At 45.2% G+C, this 17,509-nt stretch overlaps 2 protein-coding genes across 2 annotated transcripts; both read right to left on the bottom strand.

Moving 5' to 3' along the window:
- Nucleotides 1-282: 282 nt before the first annotated feature.
- On the bottom strand, nucleotides 283-2,064 carry F5J12DRAFT_899133 (uncharacterized protein; the record flags this gene model as incomplete). Its single annotated transcript, XM_051748153.1, has 5 exons — nucleotides 283-483; nucleotides 550-738; nucleotides 803-1,021; nucleotides 1,077-1,228; nucleotides 1,866-2,064. The coding sequence occupies 5 exons, from the start codon at nucleotides 2,062-2,064 to the stop codon at nucleotides 283-285; spliced, it is 960 nt and encodes a 319-aa protein (XP_051594275.1).
- A 12,776-nt stretch (nucleotides 2,065-14,840) lies between these two features.
- F5J12DRAFT_899130 (uncharacterized protein) lies at nucleotides 14,841-16,368 on the bottom strand (the record flags this gene model as incomplete). The annotated part of the gene is made up of 4 exons (XM_051748152.1): nucleotides 14,841-15,246; nucleotides 15,279-15,409; nucleotides 15,870-15,971; nucleotides 16,024-16,368. The coding sequence occupies 4 exons, from the start codon at nucleotides 16,366-16,368 to the stop codon at nucleotides 14,841-14,843; spliced, it is 984 nt and encodes a 327-aa protein (XP_051594274.1).
- Nucleotides 16,369-17,509: the final 1,141 nt, after the last annotated feature.

Genomic DNA, 17,509 nt, shown 5'->3' with positions numbered 1-17,509 from the left:
GTGCACCTAAAATCTTGTCACAATCACTGAAGAGATCTGGAGGTAGGGGGAACCAGATGGGCTTGAGAGCCACATGAAAATGTAGAACATATGCAAATGCACACATGGTGGTACCAACTACTGAATCAATGTTGTTGTAGCCCAATGTGACATTGCTACCAAGCAATATTGTGACTAGGCAAGAGTGGTGTTGTTGTTGGGCAGAGAGGAGGCATTGTTCCATCATTGGGTGAAGCTAAAACTGGAGTGGTTGTCATCATTGTCTGCCAAGGCTGAGGGCAGTCACTGTTCCTCATAGTCCACAGATAGTATCAAAAACAATGGGAAAAGATACCATATAATCTTGTCCCAACACCTATGCTGAAAGCCAGTTGCCGAGAAGTGAACCATGGCCTCAAATAATTTGATGGCACTTTCATGCCAAACAACGCATTTCAAAGTTGTATAGCCAAGTTTACCTTCCTCAGCTGCATCCTCTGGGACCTTGAAGGATTAGATCGCATTAGATGTCAATATTGTGAGCAGACCATATTATAATGTGGAACTTACAATCGGAAGCCAGCTGACAACACAACCTCCTCCAATGGACTCAGAATTCTGGATGTCTACAGGGAGATTAGCACACCAAACAACTACAGGGTATTCTTTCACAGTGCTGTGAGATGAAAGCCTCGTCTTGTCAGCATACAATATAAAACAGAATGGTATGGCATTTTCAACATCAGCAGGAAGCTGAGACTGTTAAGGGGATGGCAATGTTATAATCAGTCCAGGGACAAGAACTGTGCTTGCACATACTTACCTGTATGTCCCACCAGCGATCACATGTCCAAGGCTCACCATAAAAGCATTCATATTCTTCCCCATTGTGTTTGTAAACCCATTCAGTGTCCCAGACAAAGTGTGGGGCTAATTGTGGGTTAGCAAGCAGGTCAAGAGCCCAGTCCCAGACTGGCCAAGTATGAACCTCAAACTCCATCTCCTTGCCCTTGTATGGCACAGAGATGACATGCTTGGTGAACTAAAGGATCAATATTGATAAATAGCATTCACAGCACAGCACAACTAATACACACAGGTGTTAATTCAGCTCCTGCATTATCACATGCCTTCTGCAACTCAGCATCATTCTTCATCATCGCCTGCTCCATACCTTTGGTTACAAGAAGGAAAAGTTCCAATAATCCATTGACTTGAGTCTTGTTCAATCCAGCATCAAGGGCGATCTCTGCAAAAAGATAATCACCTCAAGTTTTGAATGGTTTCCATGGCATGGAGTCAACTGTAGTGGGTGAAGCAGCATTGTTGATTCCAAATTCTTCATATGGCTGGTGCAAAACAGACCAATGACTGTGTGGATGGCACTCTGTTTTAAATTCAGTGGGCAGTTGGAGGGAAGCAGTAGATAGTAGGCATGATCATGATGGCAATTTGGTAGATATATTGGAAGTGCTTTCCACAGATGTGTCCACAGTTGCTAGAAAAATATCACAGTTAAATGATCAATCTGATAACACTATATGCTGAAGAGGTACTTACTAGGATCATTACTGTTCCTGCTGTAGTCATCATGGTTCAATTGATTGCTATCAACCAAAGGATCAACTATTTTATGATAAGTGAAGAATATCAAGCTAATATGAATGGAAACTCACAGCCATTGCCATCATCCCCATAGATATCACCATCTACATGTTCACAAACAGCATGGGAAGAACCAGTGTCTGATTGAGATAGATGCTGCCATGGTGCAACAGATGCACTGATTAAAGCATGATCATCTAGTAGTCGAGCCATTTTTCAAGCTGCAGACACACAATAGATCAATTCAAGCATTAGAAGGAATTTAAAAGCTGTGAACTCACCCTTGCATCTTTCTCTTTCAAACTCCTTCCCACGTTCGGCTTGTTCTTTCTGTAATTCTTGTTGTTTTTTGCAGCCGGTTTTGTGCCTTTTGATACCCTGTACCTTGAACTGTTTGCTGCAAAACCAGCATATATGGAGGGTAGAAAGTGTTTCCTCGGAGTAGTTGTACTTGCCTCGAGAATTGCGTGAGAGTCCCATGATTCAGGTTCTTGAGAAACAATGTTAGCATAAATTAATAGACAGTCTTCGATTATCATTGATTACTAATAATACCAATGACATATGCACGCGCTGATTACAGTATTAGCATCGAGCTACTAATCAGTAATACACTAGGAGTCCATGGAATGAGCATAATAATTGGATGGTTTTCAAAGCTGAAATGGTGGCTAAAATCATAATAGTTACAATAGTCAAAATTTCAAAAGAAGTTTAAAAAGTCAAAGCAACACATTTCGAAAACACTGCGGGTACGACATGCAAACTTGGAAACACCAGAAAACAACGGATAAACTGAGCGAGAAGAAAGTCTTGAGAATAAAAACGGTGAACAAGGGCATAAAAAATTCCTCCATTTCCAACACTCACGACTCTACATTGTCGCTGATTTGTACATAGCAGACTAGTAATATAGAAGGCGACGTTAGTACATGCAGAGAAATGTAAATACCATACACACCGTTTGTCCTGGGTGATCCTCCAATTACCACATGGCCGGTACCAACACTGTTGCAGTTGACCGTGACTGCAGAAGGTCCTTCCTTGTCATTCATCTCCACAGCACATGTTAAGGGATGAAAATGACATACCGTCCAGCCCACTCGACCCTCCAACTCCAGTGGAGCTGATATTCACCGCCCTACATGATTTCCTACTCTTCCTCTTCCTCTGCACATGTTTCCTGGCCATTTACTAAGAATTACATTAGTTATGCAAATAAAAAACATCCTGAGTGACTCACAGATACTTGTAGAGTAGAGTGGCTTTCTGTATGAGAATGAGTGATGAGAGTGAGCAATGAAAGTGAGTGTGGGAAATGTTCAACGCACAAGAAAATAGGAGTTGAAGTTAAACAACTTTACAAGCAATACTTGCGGCTAGTATGCAATTTCAGACGCATGATAGTCAGTAAAATTATTCACATAAAGTATGAAATGTGTCATGCGATTGATCAGGCTCGCCGTATAATGTTCCTTCATTGAGGACTCTAGCTTTTACAAGGAGCATGTGTACATAAATCACCAAACCGCTGGTGATGCGAATGCGAACATCTTGCTTTTGCTTGCGGAAAGCTCAGGGTAGCCCAGCGACAACAATCTTAGCCGAGAGGTCCTTGATGCCAGCGGGGAGGGGAGGGGGTGGGGGTGGGGGTGGGTGGTGACACAGAGGTTCTAGGTGAGTGCAATCCACACATGCAATAAGTAGATTATCCCTGCTCTCAGTATCAGGTCCTGCATCTTGATGGGTGTGATCTGTCCTGGCATCACCAACCATGCTCTCATTGTCGTTGTCAACGCCATCAGGTGCCAGTCTGCATTGCTCCCTTGCGACCACCTCAATTCATCCTCGACCGATTTCCACATGGCATACGAAAGCCAAATAGACCAGTGTCCGATCATTTATTCAGCGCTTTCTTGCCACCCATTCGATGTGGCACATTGTCGAATGTGTTCTGCATCCGATCCACACTAGCAGGCACATATTGTTCGCAGAGGTCACTTTGGGAATAGTTGGCAACATACTCGATGCTCCTGCGCACAACGATGTCAGGTATGAGTAAAGACCAGACCTACATCTTGACGTGTGGTGTGGGTGGTAATCGTCGCCAGAGGGAAGCGAGTCATTGGGAGAAAGGATGAGAGTGGGATCACGAAGTGGTCGTGAGCATACTTGTGCTTGTACCATAAATGAGTTGTCCTTTGAGTGTTTCTCAGTGGCAATCGATGGTCCCAAAACCAGCTTGAAAATGAATTAGTCCGAGGAATGACACAAAAGCGAGACGAAAGCAGCATCTAACAAATCAGCGTCCTTCTCGATGAAGCTCATCACACCAATACGAGCAATTCCCTGCATATTAAATGGTTAAATCCAAACAAATTCCATGTCAGTTGTTGGAGGACAAGCACAGTGAGCATATGACATTGTTATTCCAGATGATCTTGCAGAATCCAATGAGTATTGTAACCAAGTAGCTTACCCCTTCACAACAGGTAATGAAAGGATATGGTTAGCACCTTGGCAGGCAGAAATGAATTTATGGTTGCGACTCCCAATGCTGCAACCGTCATGGTAGAGGGCAGCCAGCAAGTGGGCATCCATGAGCACACTCAACAGTGTTGTAGAACAGGGAGATGGTGGAAGGGCCAGGTTACTAACCATGCGCATATACCCACACAGCGATGCAAATCTGCAAAGTGTCAGAAGCCCTGGGGTTACCTGCCAGAGGCACAAAACTGCACACGGGCGAGCCAGAAAGGCTGAGAAGTCAAACGGATGCATCGGATGCGTGCACACACACACAGAGCATTGAAAATGACTCGTGAACAGCTGCAAACTCGTTAGCAACCCCCGACGTACCTGCCAGAGGCACAGTATCATGCATAGGGGAGCCAGAAAGGCTCAAAAACTGAATGGATGCATGGAACGCATGCACGCATGCAGAGCATTGTGAGTGACCCACGAAGGCCTGAAAACAAATCAGAACACATCAGCCCCAGAACCACACCTAGAGGTGCCACACAGGCACAGGAACCACATGGATGCATCGGGCACACACACACAGGCACAGTGCGCTCAAATCGATGCGAAAATGGCTGCAAGAACCCAAAGATGTCAGAACGAGCCGAAACTGCCCAACTCACTCATTGGCACAAAGAGCTGGCAAAGTGGATGGCTTGGGGAAACATGCGGATGTGTCAGCTGCACGGATGGACGTGCAGAGCAATGGGAACAACCTGAAAACTGCTAAAAATGCCAGCAGAAAAGTCAGAACAAGCCAAGGACCCAAAACTCACCTTTAGAGCTCGAAATTGAAATGGCCAAGCACCCCGAAGGACAGAAACACATTAACATTGATGGAAACGATGTGCACACACTGCGAAACACGCTGATCGAAGCCCAGGACATGCAGAACATAAAGATTGCCTTTGAGGAATGGTTGAGGTGATAGGCAGAAGCGAGGACTTCGTGGCAAGTGTCAAGGTTGAGGAAGCTAGTGGTAGGGCTGGAAAATGAAATGGTGAGGTGAACAGCACTATTGGCAGCGGCAACATCGACTTGCAATGAGTGGAAGCAGCGCACCTGACTGCAAAAGGTCAGCATATTTGCAGCAATGCAAGATGGCGACAAAACGACTTATGGACCAGGGCCGCCAGACTCACCCAACAATTCTTCAAAGCCACAACATTGCGAGTGGTGACAGCATCTCAGGCCATGCAAAGCAAATGCATACAAATATAGTGAATGTTCTTTAAGGGTCTGAGGGGCTTGTTGAAATCACATGTGTGCATTGTGCATGGCTGGACAAGCAAGGTTTCTGGCGGCACTTCCCGATTACATTAGCATGCCATAATCAGGTTTCGCACACCATCATAATGACTCTTTCAATGCACATAATAATTCAGGGACATCACGTTATCATTTGGCTTCATTACAATGATGCCAAAACTTTTTGTGACATAGCACTCAGCACATTATTACAAGTGAACTCCACTAGTGGGAGTAACTCTGACCAATCATCTTGCTGATAGTTGCAGTAGGTGTGGAGGTACTGCTCAAGGGTCTGATTCATGTGCTCTGTTTGGCCATCACCTTCTGTGTGGTAGCCTGATGTAAAATGAAGGCGCATGTCTAAGGCCCTTCCAAGGGAGTGGAAGAGGTGTGACATGAATTCTGGACCCCTGTTGGAGGTGACATGAGCAGGCACTCCATGCTTGGAAAAGACATGGGTAAGGAAGAGTTTTGCTAGGTCAGTGGAGGTGATGGAGTCATGGGTTGGAATGAACATGGTCTGTTTAGAAAGGCAGTCTACAACAACCAAGATGGTGGAGTAGCCTGCAGAGTTGGGGAGATGCTTGATGAAATCCATGGAGATGGAGTTCCATGGCTTCTCAGGGATGGGAAGCTGCTTCAGTAGGCTGAAGGGGTGGTGATGTGGGACCTTGCTGTGACCACAAGTGGTGCAGGACCTGACATAGTTCTTTACATCAGTGTGGAGGTTAGGCCATATGTACTTGCAGCGAACAAGCTCTACAGTGCAGCTCTGCCCAAAGTGACCTGCAAGCAGATGGTCATGTTCAAACCAAAGCACTCAGAGGCAGAGGCCATCAATGTCAGGGACAAAGATGTGGCCATCGAGGTGGAGGAGACCCTCATGGTCTAATGACCAGCAGAGGTCTGTCAGAGTTGGGAGATGGGAAGTGGAGATGGGGTTGGAGGGCAGTGCAGAGATGATGTTGGCCTGGAGCTGCTCAACATCAAAGATCATGGCAGCTTGGAGCACAGGGGCCAAGAGGTGGGTAGTATGGAGGGATGAAGTGAACTGTTCCTGGGTAAACACAGGGCAGAGGTTATGAGGGTTTACCTGTGTGTAGTCCTTATCCCCTGCTTTTGGGTAAACATCCCAGTGGCAGGCAAGTGCATCAGGCTTGGCTCCAAGGTGGCCAGGGTGGAAGCGGATGGCCAGATTGAACTGGGAGAGGTACTCTGACCAACAAGCCTGATGGTGGGTTAGCAGAGCCTTCCAAGTAATGTTGCCAGTGGCAGAAGCCCTCAAAAATTGCCAACAACTCCTTATCATGAGTGTCATAGTTGAGCTCTGGAGCAGTGAGTGTGTGGGAGTAAAAAGCAACAGGGTGGAGTTCACCATCAGAGCAGGTAATTGAGAGGATACCTATGATGGCATAGTCTGATGCATTGGTCTCAACTGTGACAGGGGCATCAGGCACCCAGTGAGTAAGGATCAGAGCAGAGGTGAAGGCAGTCTTAAGGCAGAGGAAAGTGGAGCAGCACTCTTCAGAGAAGCTCCAAGGAGCACCCTTCTGAGTGAGGCAGGTGAGTGGAACAACTATGTCAGAGTAGTTACCAATGAACTGACAGTAGAAGTTCACAAACCCAAGAAAGGATTGGATGTCTTTAACCTTGTGCAGTTCAGGCCAATCATGAATGGACTGGACTTTACCAGTGGACATGGTCAGACCAGATGGGGAGAGGACATAGCTGAGGTACTTGACAGAGTCTTGGTGGAACTCACACTTTTCCAGCTTAGCAAAGAGGTTATGCTGGCAGAGGACCTCTTTTATGTGTTGGTGGTGCAACTCCTCATTGTGGGAGTAGATGAGGATGTCATCAAGGTAAACAACAACACAGCCATCGAGCATGTCAGTGAAGATGCTGTTAATAAACTGCTGGAAAGCTGCTGATGCATTAGTAAGACCAAAGGGCATAACCAACCATTCATAGGAACCATAGCAAGTGTGAAAGGTGGTTTTCCATTTGTCACTGGCACTGATTCAGACTAAGTGGTAGGCCTGGTGGAGGTCAATTTTACTATAGATTTTAGCATGGCTTGGAGAATTGAGCAAGTCAGAGATGAGAGGGAGTGGGTAGCAGTCTTTCTTGGTGATTTTGTTGAGTCCTCAGTAATCCACACAGAGGCAGAGTGAGCCTTCTTTCTTTTTAACAAAGAGGACAGGAGCACCATGGGTGGAGGTTGACTGTTTAATCCATGCTGTACCAAAGTTTCTAAGTGATGTGGCACATGCCATGACCACCTGTGCACTTAGTCAGCTCTCTATTTTTTGACACAAAGTCCTTTTCAGCCACAACCCCTAAGCCTGAATCCTCCTCAACTCTCTCTTACACTCTTCACCCTCAAGCCTTCCCTTTGACCCAACAGAAGTGTGACTTCTTGTAGGGAAAAGGTTCACATTCCCTACATCTGAGGGGGGGTTTAGATGCCAACCATCCTTGGTCATCCCCCTTCCTTGCATAGATGTCCTCAGCTTTGTACCCACCCTTGCCAACCTCTCCTTCGCACCCTTACCCTCTGACCCTCCTAGCCTTCCCCTCACTTGCTGTACCTCATGTCACCTTCTACCCCACACTCAACCCCCTCTTCCTCCAACACCACTTTCCACCTTTTTCAATGCTGAAAACACAACATTTCAATGTAGTATACATTCAAACAACAATAGAACACTTCACCTTGAACTTGTAGCCTCTCAATTCTGCTTTGAAGATAGGTCTTCGACCCCAATGGGTGTGAATTTGGGCCCTTGCTTGACCTTGGACATTTGTCCTCTGTTGATCCACTTTTTTTTTTCTTTGATCAGAATGTACAAGTCAGTGTACAAGTCGCACCAAATTATGCTCGAATTTGAGCCAATAGTCGAAGTGCCTCAGTTGAATGAGCACACCAATATCTACAACTGGAGGTCTCAGATACTCTCACCTGACTCACTCTCTTCGACAGCCTCTTCTCATAAGATGTCTTTGGCTTTGGAGATCGATTCATCCTCTATCGATTCCTCTTCGAGCCTACACAGCTCTTCTTCACTTTGGTTCATGAGTTCCTCTATCACTATTGAGATTCATTCCCTAGAATAATAAGGGAGTAAGCAAAAAGCAGCATATTGAGGTTGGGAAATCAAGCCATCAAGCTCTGCTAATAGGTATGAACCCCCTTCAGTTCACCTGATGACTACCATAGGGCCTAAGTATCTTGGCTTTGTCTTGTGGTCAAGATCTGTCTCAATTCTCATATTGCGAGCTAAGACTAGTGCTCCAGGTTCAAACTCATAGCTTCATATTGACCCCTTCACCCTCTGCTGAAACTCCTTTGCTGTCTGGCACTGTGCCTTGTATACCTGTTGACAAACCTGCTGTAAGTCTTCCTGTCTTTGCTGCAGCTGGTGGCACCTATACAATATCAGTTCTTCAATCAAATACTTATCCTTGTCCCAATTCATCAGAAAAGTTGCTTTGGCAAAGTCAAACAGCAATCTTGGCTTGATCCCATGGACTATCTGATATGGCAAAAGTTTCATCAACTTTTGTGTCATCACCCTTTTGGCCCAGAACACTGACAGTGTGTATGATGACCATTTGCCTACTTTGCCTTTACAAGTCTTGACGAGGGCTTCTCGAACAGTTAGATGTCTTCTGTCGACAACTCTATTGGCCTGAGAATTGTATGCCAAAATCTTTATATGCCTGATATCATACTTCTTTGTGAGGTAGGTGAGGGCCTGTTTGAACACAGAGCCATTGTCTGTGACAATCTCTCTTATGGCACCCCACCGACACAAGATCTGTTCAAATATGAATCATCCTAAGGTTTGTCCTGTTTCTGCACGCAGCATCTGCCATTCAGGATACAAAGTCAGAGAACACCTCGCTTGTACTATGTACTGGAATCCATTTGACTTTGGCATCACCATTGAATCCATGTATGCCTTGTAAAACAGAGGCTCAGGCATGGCTATGACAGGTGGGATATGGATCTTGTCCATATGTCAAATTTGACACTCATGGCAGGTACAGAGGAACCATTGTATGTCTCATTCTAGTGATGGCCACCAAAAGCAGATCAGTAATCTCAACTTAGTGGGAAACACTCCCTTGTGGCCCAAATCATCATGCACATGCTTCATCAACTCCAGGTGTCTCTTGTACATGGGTGCTACTTGATGCTGTCCCCTCAGTTCCTGGTGCCACAGTTCTCCATTCTTCAAGGAGAATCTTGCTGCATATTTGATTAACAAGTTCAGATCTAAGTCTGACATTCCATGCAGTTGCTGCTGATCTTCAAGGAACTTATGAAATACCTCCAACTGTTCATCTTGCCACTTCCCTTTTTCTGTCCTAGGGATTTCTATATCAGCAGTAGCATCCATCCCTGACACCTGTGATAAAACAACCTGGGTCTTGGTCGCTTTGCTTGACCTCTCTGATCTCTGGTCTCCAACATAGGGGATCCATCCCTGTTTCAGCCTGACTACCTTTTGACTTCAGAAGAAAGCTTCTTCTCGTTTGCCTTGCTGAGGGTTGAGGAGCTCAACTGCGAACAATCCTACCTCATTGATCCAATCTTCATAATCATCTTCCAGTTCCAGATCCTCATTCACTTGAGGTCTCCTCAATAACCCATCTGGGCCTCTATGCTTCTCTGCCAGTATGTGTATCAGTTCAAACTTGAAGAGGAGTATACCAGCAATTCATTGATTGATGGTTGCATTCAGTTGCAGGTCAGGGTTATTGATCATACCCTTGATGTACTTGGTGTCAACTTCCACAGCTAAATCTTTAACTCCAAATATGTAGTTGCATACATCCTGAAGTGCATGAAATAGCCCGAACAACTCTAGCTTCACCTGGCTATAATGACTTTCCCTTTCATTGAATGCAATCAATCCAAACCTTGATGGATAATGCTTTGAATCTTCTCCAACCTGTAAAAGCAGGTAGCCTACTGCCATGTGCAAGGTATCAACAGCCAGAACCACTTGCCATCCCAACTTGTAACCTATTGGTTTTAACACTGGCAAGTTGGCAAGCACTTCCTTCAAGTCATCTGTCGCTGCTTTGTGTACCTTGTTGAATCTGAAGACTACTCCCTTCTTGGTCAATTCAATCAATGGTTTCACCCTTTTTGCATAGTCTCAGATGAAGATGTGACAGTAGCTGCAGAGGCCTAATAAGCCTCACACTTCTGTGATGTTCTTGCAGTAGGGCCAATCTCGAATCTTCTGTACTTTGGATTCATCAGGTATTTGGCCTTTGTATGAAACCTTGTGTCCCACTACAGTGATAGATGGGACTGCCACTGCAAATTTCTTTGCAGAGACAGTCACTCTGACATGCTCAAGGCACTGTAGAACTCAATTAGTATTGACAAGGTGCTCCCATACAAACCTCCTGATTCCTGAATTCCCTTCAATTGTTTCATATGTTCCATCTTCTTGCATGTGCCTCAATCGTGGTCCTTTTACTGGTATGTTGTCAATAAATGGCATGGTTACTTCTGGCATTTCCTCCCTGAGTGTAAATGACACATCCCCATGGAACACTTGTACTGTGCTCATATAGCCCATGGGGAGTTTGGTCAACCTGAACATGCTGATTGGCATTTGAAAGGTCATAAGGTTGCAATAGTCTTCATGGATCACTCGGTGGTCATAACCAACCATAAGGTTGTACATGCTATATACTGCATGTCCTGCAAATTCTTCGGCAATACTGTCTATGTGTGGGGGAACTCCTGAATCCTGAATTGAGACTGCATTGAGTGGCTGTAAGTCATGGACCAGCTGCAGCGATTTCCCATCCTTCTTCACTGTACAAAACCATCTCGATTGATAAGATGAAGTCAACAGTTCATAAACTCCTGCCATGATCTTCTCCTTGATTATTTGCATGACATCCCCATAGATTACCAGTGGAATGGGAATATTCCAATATACCTGTGGTTTGTGCAGGACTGTTGGAATCTTAAGAGGTGGGAACATATCCTCTCTGAACATCCCCCTTTCACTTGTGTCCCAAGCAAAAGCCTTCTCATGGATTCACACTAGCCACTTGACTAGTTTAAGTTCTTTGGGCCATAAAAATCCACCTGGGTTCCATTCAAACTTGTCTGCTCACTCCTGGGTAAGACGTTTCCCAGGTGTGAACTCTGGGGGGTTAACTGGTATCTGGGGGAGGTTAGCCAATGGGTCCCCCACTTCCCTCCTCTCAACTCTAAACTCTGCTGGTGTCTCTGTCACTACCAACCAAACCTTCTTCACCATGGGTTTGTACTTCATCACTTGCTGTATCCATTCTTCCTCATCCTGTAGCTTGGTGGTCAGACTCTCTACCAAATAAGATTCAAAATGTAAACCCAAGGACTTGAAGTCCTCCTCTGTCATTGTGAATATCATCTTGTAACCTTTTGGTTTTGCCCCTGGGCATTCAATCTCTGTTTCTTCACTTCAACCTTCTTCCTTGATGCTTCAATCCATTCCTCCTTCTTCATGTCCCTTATGAAAAGGTTCATCTCCTTGATACTGTCCTGTGTCTCTATGACAAACATCTTGTGATTCAATTTTTATACCTGCAGGAAAAGTCAGTGCATTATTCGTGCTCGATCTAAATGAACATACTCCTTCTGCAAAACTGCATCCCTAAACTGAGGGAACTGTGTGAGGGACCTTCTAGGTCTCAGTGAGATTTGGATTCTCTTGTCTGTCTCTGGATCCATAAACTCAAGAGTCTGCTGCCATCCTAGCCTGAATCATGCATAGGAATGGCCTGCCCAGGAGGATATCAAAGGGGGCTGACTTGACTACTTGAATCAGCACTTGCACTTCTGCTGGACCAATCCTGAGCAAAGCATCTTGCACCAGGCCCAGCATTTTGTCCTTCAACTGGTTCATGGCTTCCATAATGATTTGGCTATCTCTCTTGATGGGAAGATGCAGAACTTCAGCTATTTCCTGTTGCAAAACCACTATCTGCGAACCACTGTCAAGGATCCCTTCTAGCATGACCTTCCTGGCCAGCTTGACCTCTACCATCGTAAGTGGCATCGAATCTGTCTGCATGAACCTCTCTTCTCCTATACCACACTCTAAAGCCCTCACATCATTTGACTGTGCTGACCCTTCCAGCATTCCCAACATGCCTGAGAAGGTAACACCAAGCACTACTCGTTTCGTCATTGCTTGGTCTTTGAACTCCCTCTGTATGTCTGGGCCTTATGGTGAGTAGTTCCCTTCCTGAAACAGTGACCAATAGGTCCAGGTACCTGTTGAATGCCCTCACTGCCACTGCAGGGTCTTCAAACAGGCTTGTGTACCAGTAACCTTTCTTTCCCATGTCATGATCTTCTGTGCCATGCTGTTGGGACTTTGGTATGGAGGTAGGTCCTTGTGACCCACCAGCACTTCTGTCCAGTTGCTTTCCTTTATCCTTCGAACTTGCTTTGGGAGCATCTGTTGAACCAGACTGACTAGGTACTGCCTGCTCTGCTGTCATGGTTGCTGTACGTCTCTCTTTTCCAGGTACAGCTACTCCATCAAACTTTGGGGCCTTTTGCTGCAGCTTATTTTCTTCCCTTCATGCTATTGCAAACACTTGCTCCACTTCAGCCATTTGTGCTTCATACTCTGTTTCCAAAATGACCTCTTCAGCCATGTCCTCTTCTTCTGAAGCATACTCTTCAATCCTAGCTCTCTCGATGTATTGGAAGGCATTGTGCACTGCTATGAACATATTTGCATTTGTTGGAGGTTCTTCTTCACACTTGATATGAACAATGGGTGCTTGCTGCTCTTCTCTCCTCCTCCTGTCTCTTGCCATCCACTCATCTATCAGCTGGTACATTGGCTCATTCATTTGAGGAACATGTGTGCCATCGTTGAACTTTGCCCTATCATCTTAGATGATACACCTGTTAGCTGTGTGATACCTATCCAACATGCAACAAGTCCTTGTGCAGTGTCCTTGAAGGAAACATACAAAGCAGATTATTTCTTGAGGCAGCTCATGTGCTCCTTTGACAACATTTCTGGCTGGTACAGGCATTGCCCTTCATTGGGCCTGTGCATCCACCTGAACCTGAGGCTGCCTCTGGACTAACTTGCACTGCTATCCTCCTGGCTTCCTTCCTGGGCAATAACTGAATGATGCCCCTCCTTGCAGCATGGCTTCTCATCATATGGTACCTGTGCCTCAGCAACTCTTTTATTTCTCATATGACCTTGTTCATAGGCCAGGGGTCATCTGAATCACATAAACCATTTCTAAATTTCAAATTCTCAAGTGTATCTTTCTGAAGTTCCAGGTCTAAGCCCTCCCAGAAGTAACTGTTGTAGTCTTCTTGGGTGAGCTTGTAGCATCTGTTGAGATAGCCTGCAATGGTCTCATACTGCCAAAGGTACTCTCCAAGGTCCTCTTCCATCGGTATAATCTTCCTGGACTGTGCTCAAACTGAGATCAACCAGGTCCACTTTAATGTATCTCTTCTCTCATTCTCCTGCACCTGGGTACACATTCACCAGTACTTCCACAAACTTGTCCCATCTACCTGTTGTCTCTTCCACAAGTTGTGTCCACAAGTTTGCCATATCATTGTCCAAGTACCATATAGCCCACTTTGGCCACTCATACTTGTCCATACACCCTGCCTTCTTACACAGGTGATGAATTTCTTCCAGATAATGAACCAGATCAGCTGTTTTCCTGGAGAACTTGGGAAATTTGTCCAAAGACCTAGAGTGCATTTTCTCAAGTGGCTTGGGTTTGTCAGATGAGAGGGCACCTTGTCCAAGAAGCCTAAGGATATGTTGCCCTTCAAATAGTTCTTCTGGCTGGGCCACTCTCCTCCTTGGCTCCCATACTTCCATAGATGGAGATCTATACCTCGAGTGACATTCTTTCTCATGCCTTTTCTCCTTGCACCTGTAATACCTTCTTCTTTCCTCTTCCTCGCTCCAGTCACTCAATGAACTGTCCGTGGAGTAGGACCTCCTATGGTGTCTACTTCTCAACTTGTCTGATCTTCTATGTCCATGGTGACAGGACTTTGACCTGTGCCTTGTTCTGTAACTTGACCTGGAAGTTGATCTGTACCTGTGCTTGTGTCTTGACCTTGACCTTGAGGATGACCTCTCCCCATGTCCCAACCTATGTCTCAACCTTGACCTCAAGGATGACCTCTCCCTACATCCTGACCTATGTCTGGACCTCGACCTTGAGGACAACCTCTCCCTATGTCCCAACCTATGTCTTGACCTCACCCTCGTCCTTGTCCTCAAGGGTGACCTTTCTCTAGTCCACCCTTGGTGGACTGCAACATTTGGGTCATTGACATAGATTCTATCTGGTGGCTGCTCTGTCGCCCTTTCCTTTCCTTTGTCCCAGTAAGTTGTAAGCAGCAGTAATGCTTCTTCCTTTTCCTTCTTAGGCATCACAAACTTCGACAAGCTTGCTGGTCACCCATTGTCCCAGATCACTTCATACATGTCTTCTAAGCCAGTAGTGTCGACTTTCACTCCTGTAAACATAGGAATGGAAAATGGAATGTCTTTGGGCTCCTCTATGAATACTGTGAGGGGTAATTCTGTGAGCAGTGAAGGTGGTTCTTGTAGGAGTTTCATGGCTTCTTCTGTTGAACTGAAGGATGTTTCTGAGTTTGATCTGATAACTGGCACCAGTGTTTGGTATTCTGTAAAGCTGGGTTCTTGGTTCTGTTTTGGCTCTTCCGGTTCTGGGGATTCTGGAAGAGGAACTTCAGTGGGGAGCTTCCCAAGAGATGACTTAGCTAAATGGGGAGGTGTTGCTTTCTTCCTTGCTTTGAGCACCTCTTTCACTTTCTTATGTCTGTCCTTGTGGGCAACCCTAGCTGCTGTTCACCTAAGGTTGTACTTTACTTCCTGTTTGTCTGTTGAAGCCCCTCATGGTGGGCTCCAAGTGTAAGAAAGTGTTTTCTGATGGCCAAGAACTCCAACTCTGGAAGAGGTAGGTTCTGCTCAAGTTGGGTTGACCCTGAAGGGGCCTCAGTCTGGATGCAGGGTAAGTACTTTAGATGAATGCAAAGGGAACTTGCCTGACAAAATATTTCTTGACTCTAAAGAAGAACCTTGGCAGAAAGGAGCTGAAGTAGTGAATTTTGCTCTCCAAAGCAAGACACAGAGTAGATGGTGATGACTAGCACTGTATTCTTGTCTGTGCTGTACCATAGTTTCTAAGTGTACATGGCATGTGCTGTGACCACCCTACATGCTTAGTCAGCTCTCTATTTTTGAACACCAAATCCTTTTCAGCCACAACCCCTAAGCCTGAATCCTCCTTGACTCTCTCTTACACTCTTCACCCTCAAACCTTCCCTTTGACCCAACAGAAGTGTGACTTCTCATAGAGAAAAGGTTTGCATTCCCTACAGTGGGACAATGGCACTGATATTGTTAGATTATGCAAAATGCACTAAGGGGAATTAGCTGCATTTGATCATGGAAGCTAACCTCATCATCTTGGTGTCTGAGGTATGCATGGTAGCACACTGGGAGGGGAGGAGTATAACTGGCATGTGACACTGTCACCAGAATCAAGCTATTAAGCTGATTCTGAAGGAATATGTATCAGTCCTGCATTGTGAAAAATTGATGTAAAACCTACCAAGTCCATTGCTAGGTTTGCAAACCAATGTGCAGGCCATCCTGTGATATTGGCAGTCTGCTTCAGATGTACAGAGGCCACCTCAATCTGGTATGCCAAGTAGAGGATACCCATCTCTACCACAGACTGGCAAGATGGGTGTGATTGGCTGGCAATGAATGGCTCAGGACAATTTTCAAAGGTGGAATGTGGATATCGAATGACTTCCATCAAATCGAGCATATTGACAAGTTGAAGGCCCTGAGAGGCAGCACCATACTGGTCCCTTGCAGCTGTGCCCAATTCTCTTGCAATGGCATTCACAGCCCACACAAGGTGCCTATTGAGGGTGGGATCAAACAGCATGGTGCTGGGAGCAGCATTTCCATGGTAGCAAGATACTGCAGCATGTAAGGTGCACAGCAGGACTAAAATTATCAATGTCAATGGTGTATCAGAGTAAGCTCATGCCCATACCTTGATTGCAATGTGGAACAGGTGCCAATCCCCACTGTTCCATTTGAAGAGATTGCTGTTTGGATGGAAGTTCACCTACATACAGTGGCTCACAAAATTGTCCCAATGTTTGCATGTTTTTCATTAATCATGGTGTAGCAAGTGAACTATCATTATTGAGTCCAAGGTGTTGGTGGATGGATCAAAGCAGCTGGTCATGGCTCTCTGATGAGCCATATTACATAATAATTGGCTTGTTCATGATAGGATGAATGCCAGATTGGACCTCCACATCATTTTCAGCTTTCACAGTACTGATTAGTTCCAGGACACATGGAGCATTGGTGGGGAAACAGTGCAGGAGATGACTGCCAGCAGGTTTCTGAATTGATCAATGGTGCTGATAGCATATTCTATTGATTATACTATAGTGTACAACAGAATTTGCTGAGGTTGCCCTGAGGGAATGTCCCTGATGAGCCAGAATGGTGATTTCTTGACTTGTGTTACAACAAGGAGGCTTAGTGGTGCAAAATCACTGTTTGGCATTGTTTGTTTGTTGAAAAATCATTCAGTAGACCATATGATACATTATGTAAGCATTGGTGAGCATCTCACCATGTTTTATATGTGTTCCCAAGGACTACATCCCCAGTATATCACAAAGTTACATAATTGTCCCAATGAGCTCTCATTTTCATTTGGGTATTCTGTCATCAGTTTCTATCCAAATATTATGTAATGGCTCATCAGAGAGCCATGACCAGCTGCTTTGATCCATCCACCAACACCTTGGACTCAATAATGATATTTCACTGCTACACCATGATTAATGAAAAACATGCAAACATTGGGACAATTTTGTGAGCCACTGTAATTGATGGATATCACTGATCACATGAATGGAACACATGAAATAAATACTTGCCATTGCATATTTCTTCCAAGGGATCCCTCATCTCTGATTTCTCAGGCATGCCAAAAGTCAAAGGATTTACCCTGTTGTCTTCATCCACTGCCAAGTCAAAAGATTCAACAGGTACATTTGGAA

Source organism: Pisolithus orientalis (assembly GCF_024613125.1).
Source record: "Pisolithus orientalis strain OTSU chromosome Unknown F5J12scaffold_115, whole genome shotgun sequence".
In the NCBI taxonomy this organism is placed as follows: domain Eukaryota; kingdom Fungi; phylum Basidiomycota; class Agaricomycetes; order Boletales; family Pisolithaceae; genus Pisolithus; species Pisolithus orientalis.
The sequence above is the reverse complement of the archived record's forward strand: the minus strand, read 5'-3'. Positions and strand labels throughout refer to the sequence as shown.